The sequence below is a fragment of the Hylaeus volcanicus genome, chromosome 5, assembly GCF_026283585.1.
Source record: "Hylaeus volcanicus isolate JK05 chromosome 5, UHH_iyHylVolc1.0_haploid, whole genome shotgun sequence".
Classification (NCBI taxonomy): domain Eukaryota; kingdom Metazoa; phylum Arthropoda; class Insecta; order Hymenoptera; family Colletidae; genus Hylaeus; species Hylaeus volcanicus.
The window spans coordinates 22,387,629-22,411,051 of NC_071980.1; the positions used below are offsets into that span (position 1 = coordinate 22,387,629).

Consider the following 23,423-nt stretch of genomic DNA (forward strand, 5'->3'; position numbering starts at 1 on the left):
ATTTTATTCTGCAAATATTACAACGTGAACTTTACTTTCAATCTTTTTTATATTCTTGCATATTGTGCGTGTGCATTTTGTAGGTTCTCGGAGATTCAAATTTTCTATAAATGCATAAAGATCCGCTATCTAGTTATGACGAAGAAACAAACGTTATTGGAACTTGAATGGGAAATTCTAACCATAGAGATATTATAGATAAAACAGGAGAGACGTAGGCCAGCCTGTAACTGAAAATATCTTATCATTAAAAAAAGAGAAAAACCTCGATACTCTATCTCTATGCTTTTATTAATGTGAATATAAAATATATATGTAACTATTAAAAGTCAATCTTCTGCCCTAAAGATGGCAAAAGGTAATAGAAAGCTAGGGAAAATATTGTAATCAAAAGTAATGTACAGATTACAGTTGGTTGATAAAGTAATTCGGCGGAATCTACAAAACTTTATCCAAACACCTAATAAATCCCAAAGATCACCGGAAAAACAACAATTCGAACGAGAATATAGCAACGCGTCAAGTGCCAATTTAAGTATGCTCGTTACAAAAATTACCTTTTCACTCGCGGTTTTCTCTTTGTCGTTGGCAATGTTACTCGGCTACAATTCGAAGACTCCTCGATAGGACTGGGTGCCCATCGAAACGGTGCAATGCTCGAGTTATGCGATAGACCCAAGATTCCGTGAGGTATATATCCGAGAAAGCGTCTTGCCAAGGGATTTCGCCGAGGGTTGGCTGTTTGCGCCTCTCGACAAATAAGGGGAAGTCGTTATCCCCTGAATGGGAGGAGTAATTAACTGCTTCTACCTCCTTTCTGTCCGCTCCACCTCTCAGCCAGCATCCTTCCTTTCCGGCTTCGGCTTCTACTCGAAGGAGCAGACTTAAGGAGGCCCGCTTAGGCTTTCACGGGGTCGTGTCTTCATTATTCACGCTAATCTGCTTCGCCTCGCGCTCCGACCGCCTCGATCTCACCCCTTCTACTCCTTCAGTCAGCGAGCTCTCTCGGTTAGTTTATAATTTAACGAAAATTATGCAACTACGATCTATTGCTATCAAACGATCCTTTTCTACCTTTCTCCTATTCCAAGATTCAGGAACCTACCAGAATTGAAAGCCAGCATATCACTATAGATTCTCCATAAAATTGAAGAACACACTTTATCAACAGTACATTTTATCAAGATTATTAGAAAATATACCTAAACATGAATTACTACATTTTTAGGAACCTATGAATCAGCGAATAGTCTTTTAATTTATGTCTTTTCACAATTCTCTTGTATACTACAGCTAAGCAGACTTATACAATTATCCGAACACGCTGGTGACTCAAATGTTCTACGAATGCGACTGTAACACTTAATTATTTGAATATTTTGAGCACTGATCAAGCATATGAATATTTGCGGTATTTGCATGATATGATGTGGACTATAAATCAAATAATTTCAGTCCTGGAGCAAATAATTGAATATATACAGCAAAACCTCCGTTATGTGAACTAATTAAAGTACAAAAGTGTTCAAAAGATAAGAGAAAATAAGAGAATTTTTACGTAACAGAATAAGGAGTCAACTTTACTTAATACCTACGTATAACAAAATGGAATAAAATCAAGGCTGCTTAATGCTGGGTAGTTGGCCGGAAGCCCCACAAACTAGAGGTCTAATCGGGTACGTTGATCTCAACTGTTGCTCAAATACATTTATAAAAATTAATGTGAGTTTTGGCGACAGTGGTTATCAAAATTTCTCATCGTCTTCCGAACTATATCAACGTATTTTTGAAACGACTTCCACTTATGTGTATAAATCGTGATATCTTGAAGACTTGCCCAGGACTCCATAATGGATTCAATTCATTTCTAAATAATTTCATATATAGGACATGAAATTAAAACGAAATAATAGTGTTAAGTTCCCCTTCTTTTTAAGAAAATTAAAGAAATGAATCCTATAGAAGAGAAATTCTCGATCTTTTTTATAAAGTAACTTATGGGTATTTTTGCATTAAACAAAGCAAAGTTTTTAAACTGATTGAAGTTGTTGGACTTTCCCCACAATCAAGTTTTTCAATGATATCGCATAATTCTTTAATTGCCAATGGTACGTCAATACTGCCATTATACGTTCTACATATATCAATTAAATAATGCATCATCGAGGGTAGATTTCATTCTATAGAGAGGAATATGTAAACACTTGTATGTTTATGTACATACAGTATCGTGATAAGAAATATACGATCCATAAAATAGAACGATCATATAACAGAGGTTCTACTGTACTTTCATATTTCAATAATCATATTCAACGTTTATTCGCAATATTTGAATATTTATAAAATACTTAGCTGTTGAATTATTCAAATAGAATGAGATTAACGAAATATGTAACAACGCAAATTCCCTATCCCAGCACTAACGTTTCTTCCTCTCAAAAGTACTACCAAGCAAAAGTAGCTCTCATAAGTAAGACAATTAAACGTAGACTCGTCAACGCTCATTATCAGTGAAATCGTTAATACATGCAAATAATTCGGAAATCATAAAAAAAACTCAGCGACAAAAGGGATGCAATAGAAATTCCATAGTTCAGAGAACACTATTAGCTGTGATGTCCCAATGATTTCCCTAAATTCCACGTGTAACTTTAAATTCCGGCATATAGTATAGTAATTATAAAGAACCTAAGAAAGTATAAAGTTTAATTTGAGGTAACAACAGAACTGAGCAAAATCTTATTCGAACAATAAGTAACGAATAATAACATTGTACATTTATGAACAATTATTTGAATAAACTTTTATTTGTTCAACATGAAAATAAACTCGTTTTATAATACAGCATGTAATTGTTATCGAACGGATAAAAGATAAAACGTTGTTTACCTTTTATTATTATTTGAGATTTCTATCTAGATAAGTATTTTGCCCACCTCTGATTAGCAACAAGTATTTCCAATTTTCGTTGCGGACCACCTTCGAAAGACACCCCGCGGTGTTCACCAAATTATGATGAATTGTTTTCTCTATTAACTGACAACGCCGACAAACGCGGAACCACAGTACCCCCTACTGAGATAATTCTTCACCAATTTTGAGTCGCTGATTGATCATTCTGACCTAGCAAACAACTCTTGCAAATGGATCGCCGTGATGAAACCTCCATGTCCTTTTCGTTGATTGTGCTTGTACAAACGAAAAGAAAACTCAAAGTTTCAAGCAACATAAGATGCAAACCAAATAAAATGTGCAGCTTTCCGTTCTAAAAAATAACATTTAAGTTGGGGAGACTTTTACAATAATAGTTACTAACATTATTCACAGAATTACTGTGTTTGTATACATAATTACTACGCTAGAAGCATATTTGTATCACCCTGTTTATAATGTAACAATACAGGGCGAGTTGACATGTTAAAAATATAAGTGTTGCATTGCTGACTTCGCATTACAAAATCTTTTTTTACAATCCGTGACCGCATACGTGGTATTATAATTCTTAATTCTGCGGCACATAATACCTGAGATGTGTAAAGATTTAGCCGTATGTCGATTGTTTATACATGATGTAACGTAAATTGTAACAAAATTATAGAAATATGATTTAAAAAAAGCAGCTTTTATTACTTGACACTGAAACAAGTGGTGCTGTTATTGCTTGCTAGCTCATATGATGTTTACAACGAGGTAGAGAGCCAAAAATTGGTAAATCAATAAACACCAGTTTAAGAAGAGCAGATAACAAATCGGTGTATCGGTATATTGATAACACAGGGAAAATGCTCTCCTCATTCTGCAAAGCAATCAAAATGAATCGTAGATAGCAATATACAAATGCGCTTCCAGGTTATCGATCAACAACTATATAACCAAAGAAAGGGGTCTGTAAAAGTATACACCTGGAAGTATAGAATAAATTGTTCAAAATTGTTTGAGTATGGTAAAAAGTACAGGAACGTATTCATGTATAAAAGATGTAAATCTAGAACTGAAATATAAATGCTATGAAACGTTATATATTCCTGTTAACCAACACTTTTAGGGAGCTTCCGATAGCATCTACTTATCATACACCATTGTAGCATAAAAATGCATTTGTTATGATATAAATGCACGACTTAAGTGTACAATGTCTGTTCCAATCTATCTCTTTATTGTGGTAGGTTTAGTAAGACGTTTTGACCTGGTGGCAAATAAGCTACTTGACGGGATTTAGACAGATTAAGAGCAATATCTTCGGCAGCTTCAATTCTTCTAAGTTCAACTAAACCATCGCCAGCTTCACCAAGAGACTTAGCGATTAAACTGGCAGCTTGTGCATCACCCTCAGCAGTAATGACGGCTGCTTTCTTTTGTTGTTCTGCCTTTTCTACTAAGAAACGTGCCTTTTCTGCTTCTTGCTGTGCTACCTGCTTCAACTCTACAGCCTGCGTGAACTCTTTTCCAAAGGTTAAATGCGTCTGAAACGTATAAAAAATGTACCAAAATTAGTACAACATATAAAAATGTATATTCAGAAACAAAAATTATTAAAGTGTACTCACAATAGAAATATCGTCTAAAATTAATCCAAACTGTGAAGCCCTTTCCGTTAAATCTTCGCTAACTTTCTGAGATACAATTTCCCTGTTGGTGATTAATTCTCCTGCATCGAACTGAGCAACTACAGCTTTCAATACTTCGGTAGTGATAGACGGCAGTACTCTGTCATCGTAATCTACGCCAAGAATAGTATAGATCTTTGGCAACGAATCTGGTACTGGTCTAAAGAGGATACGAAGCGTGATGTTAACATTTTGAAGATCTTTGCTTCCGGTAATGACAGGGACATTTCTTGGCCTAGATCGAATATCAAATATGATAGGTTTCTGTACCCAAGGAACAAAGAAATGTGTTCCTTCTCCTACAACATGATTCTTTATACCCGCAAATCTGTCGAAGATAACAGCCCTATGACCTCCATCCACTGTAAAAATGAAGGCACATATTTTTTGTAAAGATGAAGTATACAGATTTCTTGTCACAGAGAAAGAAAGAAAACTAACCATTATAAAGGGCAGAGTTAACAACGCTTCCAGTCACAATCAGGCCTACACCAAGTTGTCCTAATCTATTGAAAAATTGTGCCATTTTGTAACGATGTACCTGAAACAACGTGTAAAACCTCACTGTAGGAAACACACAATTATATTCTGATGCAACACGACTAACACAAAATTATGGCCGAGTAATTCTAACCTAAAACTCGAAATAATTACAATTCGAATCCCACGTTAAGTAATTGTAGCGGAAATTTGATTTCTATTATTCTCTATGAACGAGAAACGCTAGAAATACCTTGGCTGTCCAAACCGAGCTAATACAAAGAACTTAAATACATAAAAATGTTTTAAAAGACCGGCTCCGAAAAATTTTATTGAATTAATTTCACAATAGAAACAAAATGTCCATGCTCTCGATGATTCACTACACAATCGAAATAAAGTATAATCAAAGTTCTTATATCGGCATAATCAATCCTTACGTAATAAATTCCGTCTTTGAAGTTGGAATTATAACTTTTCTTCTCGCGTGGTATACATGCGTTGATAAAAGGAAAATGGAGTCTATAAACGGGTCAAGGAGGAACCCGACAGAGGCGCCACTTAAAGATCGCTTCTTGAGAGGCAAATTCGATTGTACTTACATACTTGTTAGCGTCAATAACATTCGTTTAAATAATGTGTATAAAAATGACATTTTCAACGACAAACAGTCACGGTACATCGACTTTGAATCGCGTCGAAAACTAATCCTTTGCACTCGGTTGTTTCTTTTGAGGGACATCGTAAGTCTAATTGTAAGTCTAAAGTACCACTTAGAGGACATCGAAGTTTATTAATAATTACACAAGATAAACTTATGCCAGTGCAACTTTTTGAAAAATGAATATTTCTTTGAAGTTTTTTATTTAGATGGCATAAAGAACGAACCAATATATGGTTTACAAATCGAGTTATATAAAAAAAAATACCATATGGTATTCCGTCAGAAAAGAAGCAGCAGCGAAAACGAGTTCGATATTTTATACGTTATAATACGTTATTTAATTTCAAAGCTACACTATGTAATATCGCGCAATTTTTGTTTGCACATGTTCGCGTACAATTGCCATCGAGATAGGTCGGCCACTAAAAGGTTCCGAGGGAAAAGGGTTAATGACATTTTGGAACGTTGAAGAATAAAAAAAAAAACGCCCCCGGGTGGGCTCGAACCACCAACCTTTCGGTTAACAGCCGAACGCGCTAGCCGATTGCGCCACGGAGGCAACTTGTTCAATCGATTCAATAATTCACTACATAAAAAGATTGAATAAAAATGAGATAAAAATAAATTTTATTTACATTGATATGGAACAAAATAACTCTGAATTAAAAGTAATGACATTTCCTTTTATTATCAACTATAAAATAAATACATCATGGGTAAAACGATACATGCGAAATTATAAGAGGCGAAATGATAATTTAATTAAAAATAAGGCTCAAAAGAAATGAAATACTACAGAACTAGTTGTATTAAATTAATTATATTATTTAGCTGTCAACAGATACGATTTATTTCTTGAATTCTATTAAAAAAGAGAGAAGTATCAAACAATATTGTTTATTTTGTATTTGTTTATATATGAAGCTATTTACAATGAAGTTGTACTGATTTGATTTATTTTTGACTTATTAGGTATTAAATAAAATTAAGTGCTAACCATTTACTTTTCTATGTATTCACCTTTTTCCCCGAAGTTAGTTCAAATAACGAAGGTTGTACTGTATATAAATGTTCACACTAAGCTATCCTGCACGACTTCATGGAATAACCACGAACGAAATGATGATTTCCTGTAAAAAATATTCCTACAACATTCGCCCAATGTTCCATGCTGTACGACTATTTTATTTAAGTGTATTCAAAGTCTAAGGAGTAAATAATCACAGGTTACCCAAAAATAAACATTTATTTCGCAACTTCTTTCTACATTATCATTCTGCGTAACTCTAAAACAGGTAAAGTCTCTTGTTTTATAAAATTATTGAATATCTATGATTGTGATAATCTCTGCTGTACACATTTTGTAAGATGGCTGTAATGTATGAATGATCCTGCGTTGATACTTTAGTTATCAACAATTTTATATGTTACTGAGTCATGTCCCTTTTCGTTGTTCATGGCACCGCATAAACCAAACGTATGTCCCCGAAGCTTAGTATTTGCTACCACGGTCACGCTGTTTGGCGTGTAAAGGATGGTTATCGGTGTCCATGTTGATTGGATAATCAAGTGGTCGTAGTTTGAGCTTAATCTGTGAAAAGAAAACACATTGTTATCGTATCTGTGTTATACCTTATTCAGGAGTGTTAAATTAGAAATTGTGACATTAAACTTAGAGAATACAGCTATCTCTCCTTTACACAATCCCTCCTTAAATCGTAGTCACTTTTCAACGTTTTTTAAAATAACCGATTTTCAAAAATGGGAATTGTTAGAAACAAAGATTTACACTGTGGGTGTATTTGTATAGCAATTTTGTACTATTCTTCGTTTGTTAACATTGGCATTGAACTTGAAAAAGGGAATTTCTCAATTTTTGTTAACAGATAAAGCATTCATATTGATTAACCCCTTCACTTACACGCTATCTCCCGATTGCTCGGGCTATATTGAACAGGAAAGTAGGAAATACGAAATACCACGAGACTGACTCGTGCTTATTGTTTATGGACCAAATTCCTTACCACGAGTGAGACTCGTATGATGCTCTATTTTCACATGCTTACACATACGTATAACTTATATTTACACTAAGTGAATGACAATTTTTTCAAATCAAGTTCACTTTAATTAGCAAATTCTATTATATTTTACGAGGACGGTGAAATCTGACTTCGCACAAAGGCACCCCTTATCCGCGGAGCGGCACTGATTAGAAGAGTAAATTTTTAGCAAAAGAAAAGTGTATATGGTTGTCCTTTTTCTAATCGGAAATCTTTACAATTTCACATTTAATGCTTTTATAAATATAGTTTCTCTAGCATTTTCATCATTATATTAAACATTTACATTAAAAATACCGACGAGAGAGAAGATAAGTTATATCTATAGAAACCAAAGTAAAGATTACAAAATATAGCTTTACATACTTCTTACTTAATGAATGGACTTATAATTTGTTTCACTGGTATTTTATTTCATTTACGATGAAATAAATGCCTAAATTATACGCATTTTATTGTTTCTTTTGCGATTTACGCGGTTTGTCAGAAAAACACTATGATTCTACCGTGTAAGTCAAGGGATAAGTGTATACGTATGAACAGCAATTACTCGTGTAGAATTTGAAAGGGAATAAGATAGTAAACTTACTTTATAGCGTAAGATTCCATTTGGTCACTAGGCACTACGAAACCATTTGCGTAATCGCTTACATCCTTTCCGTTAACTACAACACTCAGGTTTGCACCATTGGGAAGTATTTTCAACGAATGCTCATTTAATTCCAAATACATGCCCAATTTTGTATCCATCACTTTTTGTAGAGCAACTACGTATATATGCTCTCTGGTATGGCGGACAGCAGACAAAACGGTCCAGCAGTCTTCAGAAATGTTTTTCGGAACGATGTTATTGTCGTAAGTGTTTACCACTTTAGGGTAAGCCGTACACATCCCTGCGAAAATCACAAAATTAATACCAATAGCGAAACGGTTGTAATATGCGATTGCTTTAAGTTTATCAATAATGATTACAATATCAATAGTTGCAGATGAATGAAGCTGAAATTTTCTGCTTGTAACGATTGTACAATTGATGTACAATGTTGTAACTAACTTCTTCACTTTAATTTTATATCCCATTCATTTAAATTTTCCTTATTTTGTTAAATGCATGAATTATCAAGTAACTGCAAACTCACTGCTTCTATCCTGAACGTAATCGACCAGACTGTGAACAGGGAATTGAACGTTTTGCATCAACATATTCCAGACTTTGTCACCGAATGGTAGTTGAAGTAATTGATAGCCATTTATCGGGGTGATAACTCCTACGTCAACCATTGGTGTCCAGGTTGAATAGTTCAAGAGTACTTTCACGTTGCCCGGTGAAACGAGCTCCGAAGTGAAATTACTGTGTGCGAAGAAAATACCGTGCACGAATTTTTCTATCGTACTTGCTTGCATCGATACGTACTGAGGTACCTAAATAACGGAGAAAAATTTAAATTATTCACGTCACTATGAAATACAAAACAATTTCACAACAGTAGACTTTAGGATATTTGAATTTTTTGGATAAAATATTAGGTGGACTGGAAAGTAATGTCGTTTATTTTACATTACATTCAAACAAATTTTTAATAAATTCCTTTTTTTAATCAATTATGTAATCGCTCTCGTTATCAACAGCCTTTTGCCATTTAGTGTACAAATTTTGAATGCCAGATCGATAAAAATCAATGAGCTAGTGAGTGATAAACAAGTATTTAAAATTCCAAAAACGACATTGCTTTCCAGTCCACCTAATACTTGGACGATTTGTCAACATTGCAACTAGCTTCTTCAAGAATCAAAAGACATACTGCTGTTAATATATTGGTATATTGCATCAATATTGGTGTGTAGACCCTTGAAGACCCTACTCAATCGACACAGTATAAACCCAGAAACCCCAGTTAACGGTTTAATTACAGATTTATTTAGAAAGAGTCTACATATATCTTAGAAAAAAACTTCCTGCATTAGTATACACGATGTGTCACTAATACAACCAGCACAGGGGTAATTCTTCACGTAAAACTGAATCTAAGGTATAGAATAAAGTTTTTTCATACAAGGCTGCATTTTCGAAAAATTTAGTTTTGAAATTTCGTTAGCCGCGCATACACTTAGACTCAGTTTGCTTCGTTCGTCCAGTCTGATTTGCAACCTCCATTATCAAACAAACGTTGCCTGTGATATTTGTAAAGGAAACGCTCTCATCTACAGGGTGTCCCAGAACTCCTGTAAGAGGCGGAAATGGGAGATAGCTGAGACAATTCTGAACAACAATTTCCTTTGCACAAATGTCGGATGGGGCTTCGTTTTTGAATTATTAATGAAAACCCACCGACCAATCACAGCCAGTCCTGGCTCGAGCTTATGTTCTCTCGCGGCTGAGCGCGCGCTAATCGGACGCTGTGATTGGTCGGTGGTTTTTCGTTAATAATTCAAAAATGAAGCCCTCGCCGACATTTTTGCAAAGGAAATTGTTGTTCAGAATCGTCTCATCTACCTCCCATTTCTGCCTCTTACAGGAGTTTTGAAGTACACTGTATATTTAGATTAAGATATTCGAGACATTTTACGGTCCAGTCTTCTTGGTGGATTCTAACCAAGGCTTTCGAGTGTTAATCTTTTTAAAAATTCCTTATAGATGAGAAAAAGAAATCCTCAAATAGAACTAAAAAATGACGCTCTAGACTAGACGACCCCCTTAAGAAGCTGGCCCTACTGTATACAGAAACTTGCCAAATTTCAGACTTTGTATCCAGTACTTTAACTAGAAACACAACATGAAAATTGTCTCGAAACTGTGATTGGTCGGTGTTTTTCGTTAATAATTCAAAAATGAAGCCCCATCTGAAATTTTCGCAAAGGAAATTGTTGTTTAGAATCGTCTCAGCTACCCGCCATTTCCGACTCTTACAGGAGTTCTGAAGTACCCTGTATATTTAGATTAAGATATTCGAGACGTTCACGGTCCAGCTTCATAGTGAATTCTAACCGAGGCTTTCGAATGTTAACTTTAGATAAATTATCTAGCTTCTTCGGGGATCAAAAATGCAGTAATATTCCATCTTAGACTCGGAAGCCTCAGTTATAAGTAGACTGCGGATTTTTATGCATTTATAAAAAATCTGAACGTACAAGAAACTACAAAATGGACACAGCAGCCAATAATATAAAAAATATTGAAAGTAAAGTTCATATTATAATACTTGCGGAGTAAGTATATAAATTCCTATTTAGGTTCAGTTTTTGTAGGTACATTTACAAAGATTTCATTTTGCATAAAGATCCGCAGTCTAATTATAAGAAATTGTTGCTCAGATTCCTCGTTATAGTGTACTATATAATTCCTTCGACGATTAAAAGTTACCTTCTTTAATGCCATGTTCACGGTGTATCTCCTCAAAGTCGTGTCGAGTACAGCTTTTTTGACGCATTCGAAAGTTTTAGGAACGTGCGATTTCTCGGTTTGGAGAAGCCCATTGTTAATGTGGTTTTGACAAGCTTGGCCAAGTTCGTCGTCCGCCGGGTGCTCGTGTTTCTGTTCGTCCGACTGCTCACCCTTCATGGTTATCGAGACATCCATTTCGTCCCGCACACATTTGTTGTCAGTAGTTTTTCCCATAACTACCGTTAGTTTTCCGGTTGTTTCCTTCTTTGTAACGGTGTGGTTGAATGGGTCGCTGTCGAATTCTGGATACTCCACGTGTCCGTCGATGCACACCTGAAGGAATAGAACAAAACGATAATTATTTTCCGTTAGATACTCTCCTGGCATGTGACTTTTATATCATAGATCCTTCGAACCTTGTGGTTCATCTCTTTTGGAATAGTGCGAGTGAACATGGCCTTCAAGCGGTTAGACGTGTGTCCTGCCGATAGCTGAATGTCAACGTTTCCATCCCAATGTAGTTTGGATATGTTGCTTTCACCTTTAACGTTTATGGTACCGCGGATGTCGATCTTCCTAGCTTCGAGAGCAGACAGTTTCGCAGAGGGTGTATCTTTAATTTGGATTTTGAAACTGTAGTCAACCTAATTCCATGCGAACAAAGAAAACAGATGGCAAAATTATGGAAAGGATCTAAATGCATTATACGTTCATACATCTTCTACCCATACATAATAATAACTCGCAGCAATATTCGAAAGCTGTACTGTACCGCTAAGAAACTGCATTTTTATTTAATATATGCTATAGTACAACTTTTGTCATTTTTATGTTTGTCTTGATTTTTTAGTATTACGGAGAAGTAGCAACAACCAGCAGTCACTACATGATTGAAAGTTTTGCATTCATTAATATTTTTATATTTCAATTTTAAGTTTAAATTCTTTTTTAAGTCTAGAAAAAAAGTATCGTAACAAAATTCTGTTATAGAACAATGCCATACCAGCTTCTTTGAAAAATATATCATTTTGCATTGATGGATATTAGTAACTTCCAAACCGAAGAGGGAGGAGAAAGACCCTCCGAAGAATACCTAAATAAGGTATCCTATAGGATACGTGCTCAGTGCAATATACCTATCATATATCATCTTTTTTAATACGTGGATGAATTTTTTGAGACATCCATTTTATGACCATTAAGCAAATTTTTATGTCTATGGCATGGTTGTTAAACGCGACCGTTTCAGCGCTCGGTGAGCACGTAAACTAATGGCGTCGCTGACAATGGAAGTACACGATCCATAACTCGAGTTCCCGAATGAAACTTAGCAGAGATGAAGATCTGATAAAAGTTGGAGGCAATCTCAACTTCTAGACGCTGCTGTGTTTAAGAGAATATTTTTTGCCTCAGCGTGGATGGACTAACTTCTGCGTAAGGTTTGGTTTCGAGCATTGGTGTACAGTTCATCGCATGTGCAATTAGGTTTAACATTCATTGGTCATTGCAGCAACCCTTCCAGAGTCTGCCCAGCACTTATACACGCTTCTATCCTACAGTAGAATGGCCTGGTGCCTATGATTTTCGCTATTCGCGAGATTTTCCTATCAAGATCTCTAATTATCGATGCAATTATCAATAAAAATATCATTATTGACCTGCACCCAAAGTTTCATCCAGCAATTGGAATTACAGTTTAATTGTTAATATTTGAAATCATTAGTTCGTGTGCTTGCATTGCGCTGAAGCGATAACAAGATCTATAGGATCTATAGGAACCAGCCCTGAACTATAGGATAACACTGCGCGTAAGTTATATTTCTTAACTTACCTGCTCAGCAGAATAAACGGCACTGGGTTCAACCTTCATCAGATTCGAGCAACTTGCGCTTTGCGACGAGATCATGTCGTTCGTTATCTTCTGTCGGAGTCTCAGAAGAATCTGCGTGTATTTCTTCAAGCTCCTACGCATTGAAAAATAAAGTTTGATTACTATCTTTGTCCATGAATCGTTTCGAAAGTTCACTATCCATTTTATACTTACATGGGAACAGTGTGGTCAACTGACAATACGTTAAACCATTCGGCGATAGGCAGAGGAGTGACATGACCCTCGCAATTGTATATTCCCATGTAATACCAAAGCGCATTGTCTCTCAGATGCACGTCGAGTTGGTGCACCTTGTTGCTGATGCCACCAGTGACAGTCTCAATATGAGAGCACTGGGGACAACTCGTCGACAAGGCTTCGCTCGCGTCGTCCATGACACTGACGAAGTTTTTGGCGTGAGTCAATAATCCCATCGTTGAATACTCTGTCTTTGGTTGCCTCGACACTGAAAATACAACGTTCTGCGTTGCGGCATCGAAGGATATCGCCATACTGAGTGGTACGACAATGTCGCGAGTTCCTGTTCTACGAACGGCGTGCCAAGCATCGACGAGGGGATTATAGACCGACATGAAGTATTCGCCGTGCTTCCACTCCTGGTATCTAAACTTCACTTGCATATTCACGACTTTCTCCTCTGTCGAATGAACAACGTTCAATCTTACAGAGTCCAGGACTGGTGTTTTCGTAGCCAGGACTGCTGGCACACCAAAGTCGGTAGCCACGTGCATTTCGTAGTTGTCCTCGTAGAATACGTGCTGCGCGTTCACTTGTTTATCGTGGTCCGCGATCAACTGCTTCCACCAGTTCAAGTTCGAGAGAAGTTGCTTAAAGTCGAGGATGTTTTGATGGAGCACCGCGACAACGTTGTCATTCGCGCCAGTTAGAATTACGTATAGACTGCCAGGCTTGGGGAATTTCTCGTTACGATCCACATCTTCCATCAGTCTCTTCAAGTTCTGCTTGGTGATCTCTGTTGCAGCGCTACCGAAGAACTCATCCTGAATAGCTTGTATGATGAAGGGTACGCCTTCCGCGTACCAGTGAACCTACGATGACGATAAAAAAGTAGGTAATGCAGTAGTCAACGAGGGTGCCTGAAAATTCTCTGGTTAGTATCAGACACGACAGAAGCTTGACAAGTTACATACTGCAAAGGCAAACAAAACCTTGAAAATCTGTTCTAAATTCAAAAAATATACATTGGAAAATGTGTCTTTGAAAATATAATTATTTGTAAAAAAATGTGACACATATGAATAAGAAATGCGTATTTTTTTGTTTACATACGAGACATTATGACATTATCTTTCATCAGTTGCTTCTTACGTTTACAATAAAATGAAAAAAAAAAGGAATTTTGTTTCACCGTTTTGTAAAAATTGTTTCAAATATCGCTCGATCTGATACCAAACAAAATATTTTTGCATTTCATCGAAGAAAGTGCCTTTAAGACCGTGGTAGAAATAAGTACAAATGAAATGTCAGTAGGTTTAGTGTTAGTGAATTTTTCTGTTAATAGAGCCTCTAAAATAAAATAATCAGTGATACTCACGCCTAATCGACTAGCAGGCTTGCGACCAACGGTCGAGTAGAGATTCATTGAGCCAACATACGGCAAGCCGAACGTAGGATCCATGAGCAAGGACATTTTCACAGCTTCGCTGTGGCCGTACTTGTGATCGTGGGAATCAATGTGGAATTTGGTCGAAAGTGAACCACGAATATTCCTGTTTCTCGTGAACTGCAATATTTTCCTAGCCATTTCTTGAATCGGTAGAAGGCAAGGATCGGTGGAGGATGCCAATCCTTTGATGGTTTCTATGTGATAATTGTACAGGTGTTCGTCTTTCTCGTGGATCATGAACCAGTGCATTTGCATCATAGATCCTTTATGAAGCATTATGTGCATCAACACTTCGTAAGCACCGACTCTGAGCGGCATTGGAAGGCGGTTGTTGCTGAGAATTGGCCAAAGCAAGTTTTCAGAGCGAGTGACTTCCTTAACGGACACATCCTTGATGGCCCACATGGCATACGCACGGATCATAGAAGGGTTCGGATCTATTTCGACTTCACCCCTGATGATTGGCTCCAACAGGTATAAAACCTCCAATAGGCCAGTGTTCTTTAAGCCCATCAGGTACACCATCTTCATCTCCAGGCTTGGATGAGCTGGAGACGGTTATGAAACGTGTTAAAAATTATTAATGTTAAACAACGATATCTCAAATCGAACGTTGTTTGTTACATACGCTCCGATTTTTGAATCTGAGTTAAGACCTACGAGTAAAAAGTGAAATTTTGAAGTCAGGTGAGTATTTTTTCAAGCAAATATCACAGAAAAATAAACCAATCTTTGTAAAATTTGAGAATTTAAAAAAATTCTATTTAAATTTATGAATTAAACAAGAACATGATTTGTGGAATGAAACTGATTACAAATAAAAATCAATAAAAACTAAAATTTTGTAATTCATTCTACGCATACGAAACCCATTTTTAAAATCTATTTAAAAAATAAACTAATTAAAATGAATTTCATTTCATTAAATTAAAATTCTGTTCGATATTCTTAAATCTAAAAAAGATTTTATAGAAATATTGAAATTTTGTAAAAATTATTCTAACTAATTATGCCTTTTGCTTAAGAAAATATTCAACACGCTCCTTTATGTTTCCAAATGTGTAAATTTCACTTTTAATTTTAATTTTAATTTTAATTTTACAAATCTGAATAAAAAAAAATTATTGAATAAAAAAGTTCATTAGTATGACAGAAAAGAAAATCTCTGGCGAGAATGTAACGCAATATTACGTTAAATTAAGATCAAGTTCGTTATTTGAAATTTCTTTACGCATACATTACCAGATTTACCAAATAATAATAAATACATGCTTACATCTGAGTAAGCTAAATATTAAAAATTAGTTGGAATAGAAAATGTAAGATTTAACCAAGTGTACGTACTTTTAAGACCGTCCATTAGTTTCTCCATGTATAATCTCCGGTGAGGGGTGATGGTGCCGTCTTTGTATGTCTTGCGCATCAAAGTAGAGAAGCAAAGTATGCTAGCCTTCGTTACTTCAGGGGAATTAAGAGGTCCTACTAATGGCTCTAGGAACACCTCCATTTCTTGAAGCAGTGTTTCCGATGCAACTTTTACGTTCGACGAGAGTTTCGTGAGCAACATTGCGGCTGTCAAAGGGGAAACTTTCTTTTGTTGAATTACGTTTCTAATGAAGAGACACGCAGCTGTGGTTCCACTATTTGGCACTATTCCGAGGTATATATTTCTGAGAAACGAATACGAAAAGAATTAGGCCTAAAGGAAATCTTTCTGGTAGATATTTCGGTAATTAAGAGACTTATATTTACGCACTTCATCCTTTCATCATTCACGTTTGAAGGATTCTTAAGGCCGTTGAACACTTCCTCCATAGATTCAAGGTTCATAAAACGCATAAGGTACAGAATCCTATTGATCGTCTGACCATGCTTCCATTGTGGTTCACCCTGGCTCATGTGTTCTTCCTTGAGATAGTGGGCAGCCTCTTGCAACAAGTCCTTCATTTCATTTATAACTATCGGAAGCCTAACCGTATGTCGACCTTGAGTCACGTCCACGTCACCGGTAGCAGCGTAATACCTTTCCGGTACGGCGTAAGTAATTCGAGGGTCGACTGGAACCACGGCAAAACGCATCATACGGTCACTTGAACCGAATGGCTCCTCGAGGCCTTCGAAAATCATTGTTTGACTGAAAAAGTAAGTATTTTATTGTAAACAGTAATTCTTTCCTACGACGAGCGAGGCATATCATTTTTGACAGGATACCATATTATTTTTTTTTTTTTATCAATTTCGAGGTAACTTTTACAATTCAATACTTTACCAAGTACTGAATCATTATGTCAAAGTGCACGACATAAACTTTTGAAATAATATAGAAAGTAAATTTAACAAAATCTCGTATCTATGTCATGTACAATGACGGTCAGCTAAGGCGTTATTATTTTACATAATAAGTGGTTGTAATAGCGGTTGTTTATTTTTAATAATTTTGTCCACTGTTATGATAACATGAAATTTGTCCCCTTTTGTCACATTTGACACGATAACTCGACATGGGATCATCCGAAACCATCAAATGAAAAAGACGATTAAAGTATAGTTTTGTCGCTGTCGTCCGGATTACAATCAAATACCTCTGATTGGAAAAAAAAATGACGGACCTTTACATTTTTTCAACACTTTTCTTGAACTTTAATAATTTAAGAATAAGGTTAAATATGAATGAATAATTATAATTTTAGTACGGACGATAACTACAAAACTATATTTTAATAATCTGTTTGATTTTTTGCTTTCGGCTGATCCAATGTTAAGTTATGCGTGAATTTACGTGTCAATCGTGGAAAAAGAAGGACAAATTTCGTGTGGCTATTAAGAAAAATGATTAAAAATAACCAGAGACAATTGTGTTCGTTAAAAACAAATTACAAAAGATCAATATTCAAGCTTTAAAGTGCTGCCATTTTTTAAGTTTTTAATGTTTCATAATAATTTTGGCGTGGGTCATACCGACGCTAATATTAATGAAGATGTTTCTTGATTTTTTCGTTTCAGATAAGTAGAACGGTCGAAATCATGGCAACCACGAACATAATTTTTCAAGAGGGATAGTACAAGATCACTCGTGCTACGCTTAATTTTGATTATTTTTACCTGCAAAAAATTGTAGATGTTCTTAAAATGTGAATAAGTACGTGTGCAAAAACCTTTTTAAAAATTCCTTATAGATTAGAAAAAGAAATCCTCAAATAGATCTAAAAAATGACGCTCTAGACTAGAAGACCCAGTATACAGAAACTTGGCAAATTTCAGACTTTGTATCCAGTACTTTAACTAGAAACACGCCATGAAAATTGTCTTGAAACTGGTTAAAAAATAAAGCGGGTACACTGTAAAATCTCCAAACTAGATAAATCCATTGACTTACTTGGTAAGCGTATAGTGGCCTTCGGCTCTAGCTTGCCAAGGAGAATACTTGATGTCTCCGTGGCCAATTAATTTTTTTATGAGGATATGGTGACCGTAGTTTTCGATCTCGAATACTCGGCTGCTGGTAGTAGTCACAGGACTCTATGCAAAAACGAGGAAAGAGAATGTATCAAGTCACGGATAAAATAATTTTGAAAACGAAGCGCTTGGAAGATTTACGATTTCTTGGTACCTCTTCTATGATGTGGCAATTTTGGTGTTCGATATTGTTGAACGTTTGGTAAGAGAAATCGGAGCAGGTCATAGGATCGTGCCTCTTGGTGACTACCAATCTGCGTGGCGGATTAAGGGGCGGCTGGTCCACGTCGTAGGCCACGTTGCACAAGCCGTGGATGGTTCTCTAGTGGTAACAACCAAAGAGAACATTAAGAAAAATCTACGGGATGTTCCCATCAGTCGTTACCTACCTCACGACTTATGAAACTGTCTCGATTCATGGGGTGCTGTTTGAAAATTTGACGCATATCCAGTTGAAGCATAGAGGCGATGGATCTCTTGATGTTCTTCGACCATGGGGTTTCGTTCTCAACAAATTTCGAACCCTCCAGCTAAAGAAGAAACATGAATGGATTTCGTTTTTATGTCCAATGTCCTTGCTATATTTTCTAGACACTTAGGCAAGAAATCATTTTAGACCATTTGAATTTTAGGAAAGTGGTGTGACGTGACGAATGGCTGTAAAACTGATTTCCAAAACAATTATTAAGTTTTTTTACCAATATTCTCTCTAATAGGTGATAACGTGAATGAAGGAACCTATGAACAAGAAGCACGTATTCTTGTTTTATATTTTACTAGGTGCAATTGCCATAAGTTTCTCTTTCATGTAACAATAGAAGAATTGAAATAATTTACAATACTTTTACTAATATTTCGTTATAACTCTATGATTCTGTATAATTAAACAACACTTGGAACAAATGTTATTCATTTTAATAGAAGCTAACGAAACATCTAAAAATTAATACCACTGTCCATTTAGAATTTAGGGGACCTCTTTTCCTCCTAACAGTCGCTCCAAAATATTGGTTACGCGTAATTTTAACTATAGTAAAAATAAAATCGATATTCTTATTAACCAGTTAACTCAACCTCTTTGAAAAGTGTGTAAGCGAGTGACTAAAAAGTTCATAGGAATTAAACGTTAAACAAAAAAAATGCAGCGAAAATACTTCGAATCTTTGTAAACCTAGTGTTAATGAAATAAATATGATGTATATTTGTTATTGCGCTTTTGTATGTACTAGTATATTACAATACATACATATGCATATAATAGAGTTGTAAAAACTTATTTAAAAGATTTAAAGAAGAATGGAACATTAAACGTTTTGAGTTGGTTACCTGAAACTCCCGATTTAAATATTAGCGAACGTGCAATAGGATTATTTAAACAGAGCTCAAGGAAAAAGAGAGGTCAAAAATGCAAACGAAATGATGGTAAAACGTTTCGAGCGAAATAATAAAAAGATTATGTGAAAATTATTCAAGAAGAATCGATTCTGTCACAAGGGAAAAAGAAGTACTCGATATTAAATTCTCCTTTAAATTTATATTATTTTTATCTAATTTCGGAGAGTACACTGTGTAATATTATTGATAAAATAAAATATATAAGCTAAATAGAACTTTGTACTTTTTCTTTAGCTGTAAAAATGTATAAAATGTAATGTACCGTAAGTGACCTGAAACTTTTAGACAGTACTGTATAAACAAACACGTAAAGTTTGCAAAAGTTATCATCAACAGTGCCTGAGATCATATATACGAAATTGTAGCTTGTTTTTAGAATTGTTAAATAGATGATTTCTTTATAATTAGATTGACACTTACCTGGCCATACTTGTCAAAGACGATTACAAATGCTTCTTCGAATGAAGCGGCAGCATCTGAGACCGGAAGTGGTAGAGATGGAGGACGTTCGTCATACGTCCTCTTCCCATTGAAGAGTCTATGCTTCACGTTCTTCACCTTAACGTAGTAGGCGTTCTTCAGCTTCGGGTCGCTGTTATACGCCTCTATGCTAAGACGACATTCTATGCCATATTCCGACGTGAATTCAGCCGGATATAGGAGTCCAGATTTCACATCGACTGTGTACTTGTAATTCGTCACTTTGTCACGGGGAAAGTAGTCTGTAAAAAAAGTTATTCTCAAGTTTCATGACTCGTCAGTCCTAAGAACATTTTTCAAAATTGCGTAATGGTCCATTTGTTAACCTTAGCACACGATTTTGGAGGCCTATCATGCTTTCGGAGTTCCATATACATCATACGTTGTTTTTATTAAACCAATACTGTTAATAATCATTATTTTTTCAAATGTGAAGATGTAGGTTCCATTCTCGAGCCTGGACTGGCTAGTTACGCCAGGTATTTTTCGTTAATAATTCGAAAACGAAGCCTCATCCGACATTTTTGCAAAGGAAATTGTTGTTCATGATAATTTTATCTACCCCCCATTTCCGGCTCTAACAGGAATTCTGGAACACCCTGTATATAGAGAGTTCCACGTAACACGGTTCACGATTTTTCAAGTACTTGCGATAATCTGACAACAAAATATTTCAAGCAAATGTTGATCAGTTTTCGATTGACCATACATTGCAATAAAATAAAGTTCGATTTTTTTAAATGGCAGTTTGTATTTTTGACTTAATAGTGTTGTAGTCTAGTGTAATATGAACTTAGGATGACCTTGAAGGCAAAGAATGAAAATTTAAAAAATAGGTTCCTTTGATAGTTTTATATTTTTAAAAAAATCTTCATTTAGATTACATACTATTTGTTGTACAGCCATTGTTAAGTTTAAAGATACCTAATTAGTAACTAGTAACTATATTATACATTATACTATACTGGTAGTAACTATACTAGTAACTATAATGCTGATATAACATTTGAAAAGAATAATATTTAATAATATCTGCCTACAAAATCTTAAAGACCGATTATAAGTACCGCTGCATCTTGCACAGAGTTTCACAAAATGCCACACATGCCAAAAATATTAATTAATATTATTTTTTGTTGAGGATAACAAATACTTAAAGCTATATATTATAATTTCAATTTGTTTAATTTCTTTTTGTAATTTCATTTTATGTAATAGAATGTGTTAAATTCCAATAAAATTACAAAAATGTTACTATTATTAATAACTAATAGTAAATAACTAATACTAATAGTTATGGAATATAAAAATTTTTAATTTTACGATTAGAAAACGTACTATTGTTAAAGATTTGCTGCGCTATTTAATACGAATACTTTTTATGTTCAATGAAAGGAGGGCTCTCGTTGTTTTAAGTTTAATACTAGTGTTCATAAACGAACTGTATTAAAACATAGCTGAACAAATATTTGCGTAGTATAAATTATACTTTTGACAGTTTCTATTATTAGGTATCCGTTATTTTCAAAATCGCGTAAAAGCGAAATTGTCTAATCAAAAAATACCATGATCGAGAGTTAGGTGTATTTCGATTCCTCAAGTGTATTGAAGCCAACGCATTATAAATCATAGTGTCGTTACACCATGAATACGATGTATACGAAACTCAATAGGAACCTAAATGTCACTCATTATAAAAGATATAAACACGAGGAAGTAATTTAGACTCTACTGGACTCTAGAATGGTGTTTTAGGGTTATTTTTATGTCAACATACCTGGCACGGCTTGTGCCGCCACCACCGCCACCACCAATCCCAATATCGCTGAAAAATGGGAAAGTTATGATTAGAAATGCAAATTTTCGTTTCACGAACGGTTTCTGCGCGTTAAAATAATAAAAATGTCTTATCATTTCGTTTTTCATTACTTACCAATTAGAACATTCATCGTAGCGCGACACGCGAAGAATGACTACTGACGCTACCTCGAGGCTTTCCCCTTTTATAAGTCGAAAAATCGGTGAATCCGGGTAAACGATAACCCCTCACGAGAGGGTGTTACGTGCCGGTGTAATCAATGCAAAAGATAACCCGTTCGGGTATCGTAGCAATTGCTCTTTTATATGAATGACTCTTCAAAACGTACATACCGCCTAATCGAGAGTTTTGCAGAGTTCTACTCTCCTCATTGTTCTTTAACGTTTTCGCAGAAATAGATAATTGAATACGTAACAGAGTTTGTTTTTTCAACCTTCATTTTCATCTTTTCGTTCTCATTAAGCATTTTGAGGCACCATACGACATTGATCACTTTTATTTATTAAAAATTTACGCAAGATATTTTGGCTACAATCTAATATTATTACTATTTATCAGTTTTAAAACTTATTTTAATCGATTAACCGAACATAATTAATTTGAGGAGACCTACCAAAAAGATCACAAACAATGTAACAATAATATAGTAATGATAATAATAATATCATAATTGTCTAAAATACTCAACGTTTTTTAGGATAAGAAATATTGTATGAATGCAAAAATGATTAGATAAACCGGGTGTATCCTAATTCGTGTGAGCCTCCTTACCGATACATAAAGGCACATAAATCATGAACAAATTTATGAATCCTATGCACTCTGGATTTTCTAATTTCAATTTATTTTGTCGAGTCTTACTCGACGTAGGACTGTAAAGGATTAAAACGACAAATTTTAATCACAAACTCAGTAATACCTTATTCGATTAAACTGTTTGTTTACAATGTTAAATAACTTCTGATTCTCCTTAACGAAACATTAACTAAATCTTATATTGATTTTATAATAAAACAAATGCAGGAATTAATTAAAAGAAATTCCATTAAATATAGTTCTTGGCAAGACCTATTGCTTGATTCTATCGTTTCCCAAATTAAAATCTGCTGCATTTATTTACGTGGCTCTTTAGACCTCCGTGCGCTTAGTAACTCACTATTTCATTAATAACTTATTCACTAAATTCATTAATACGACTACGTATTAATAATAACGTTATTGCACATTTTTTTAACTTATAACATCTAATTTCTTCGAGTAAATTGGTGTTATATAATTGATTAGAATAATTGAAGGATAAGTTAAATACAAAGTTGTGATAACTTTACTTGCAATAATGATTAAATGATTCTCTTTATCTCTCTTTAACCTGGAATTGAATAAAATTAAATAATTTAATGCTTCCATTTAATTTAATGTGGTGCTTTACAAATTTGGTACATCCTGTACCGGCATAAACAAAATGTTGGAAGATAAGTTATATAGATATGTATGTTTTTAGTTAGTTGTTTATGAAGCACATTAGACTTTACATGTTTCTCAGTTACTATTAATGT

The 23,423-nt window shown here is 35.0% G+C and overlaps 2 protein-coding genes and 1 non-coding gene across 5 annotated transcripts; all 3 read right to left on the bottom strand.

Moving 5' to 3' along the window:
• Positions 1-3,604: 3,604 nt before the first annotated feature.
• LOC128877668 (protein l(2)37Cc) lies at positions 3,605-5,636 on the bottom strand. Of its 3 annotated transcripts, none has more exons than XM_054125181.1 (4): positions 5,531-5,636; positions 5,052-5,151; positions 4,551-4,972; positions 3,605-4,466 (listed from the first exon to the last, which is right to left on the bottom strand). In XM_054125181.1, the coding sequence occupies exons 2-4, from the start codon at positions 5,134-5,136 to the stop codon at positions 4,158-4,160; spliced, it is 816 nt and encodes a 271-aa protein (XP_053981156.1). In that variant the 5' UTR covers positions 5,137-5,151; positions 5,531-5,636; the 3' UTR covers positions 3,605-4,157. The 3 variants fall into 3 exon arrangements, with proteins under 3 accessions (XP_053981156.1, XP_053981157.1, XP_053981158.1); XM_054125182.1 differs by lacking the exon at positions 5,531-5,636 and adding an exon at positions 5,344-5,485; XM_054125183.1 differs by lacking the exon at positions 5,531-5,636 and adding an exon at positions 5,245-5,273.
• A 603-nt stretch (positions 5,637-6,239) lies between these two features.
• Trnan-guu (transfer RNA asparagine (anticodon GUU)) lies at positions 6,240-6,313 on the bottom strand. The gene has a single exon. It is a non-coding gene; the product is annotated as a tRNA-Asn (tRNA).
• A 679-nt stretch (positions 6,314-6,992) lies between these two features.
• LOC128877497 (uncharacterized) lies at positions 6,993-21,997 on the bottom strand. The gene is made up of 16 exons (XM_054124828.1): positions 21,982-21,997; positions 21,826-21,873; positions 19,989-20,290; positions 18,563-18,703; positions 18,328-18,495; positions 18,094-18,236; positions 16,474-16,851; positions 16,062-16,387; positions 14,646-15,265; positions 13,244-14,139; positions 13,031-13,163; positions 11,616-11,843; positions 11,179-11,532; positions 8,957-9,239; positions 8,407-8,710; positions 6,993-7,345 (listed from the first exon to the last, which is right to left on the bottom strand). Exons 1-16 carry the CDS (start codon positions 21,995-21,997, stop codon positions 7,159-7,161), a joined length of 4,527 nt encoding a protein of 1,508 aa, XP_053980803.1. The 3' UTR covers positions 6,993-7,158.
• Between the last annotated feature and the right edge of the window lie 1,426 nt (positions 21,998-23,423).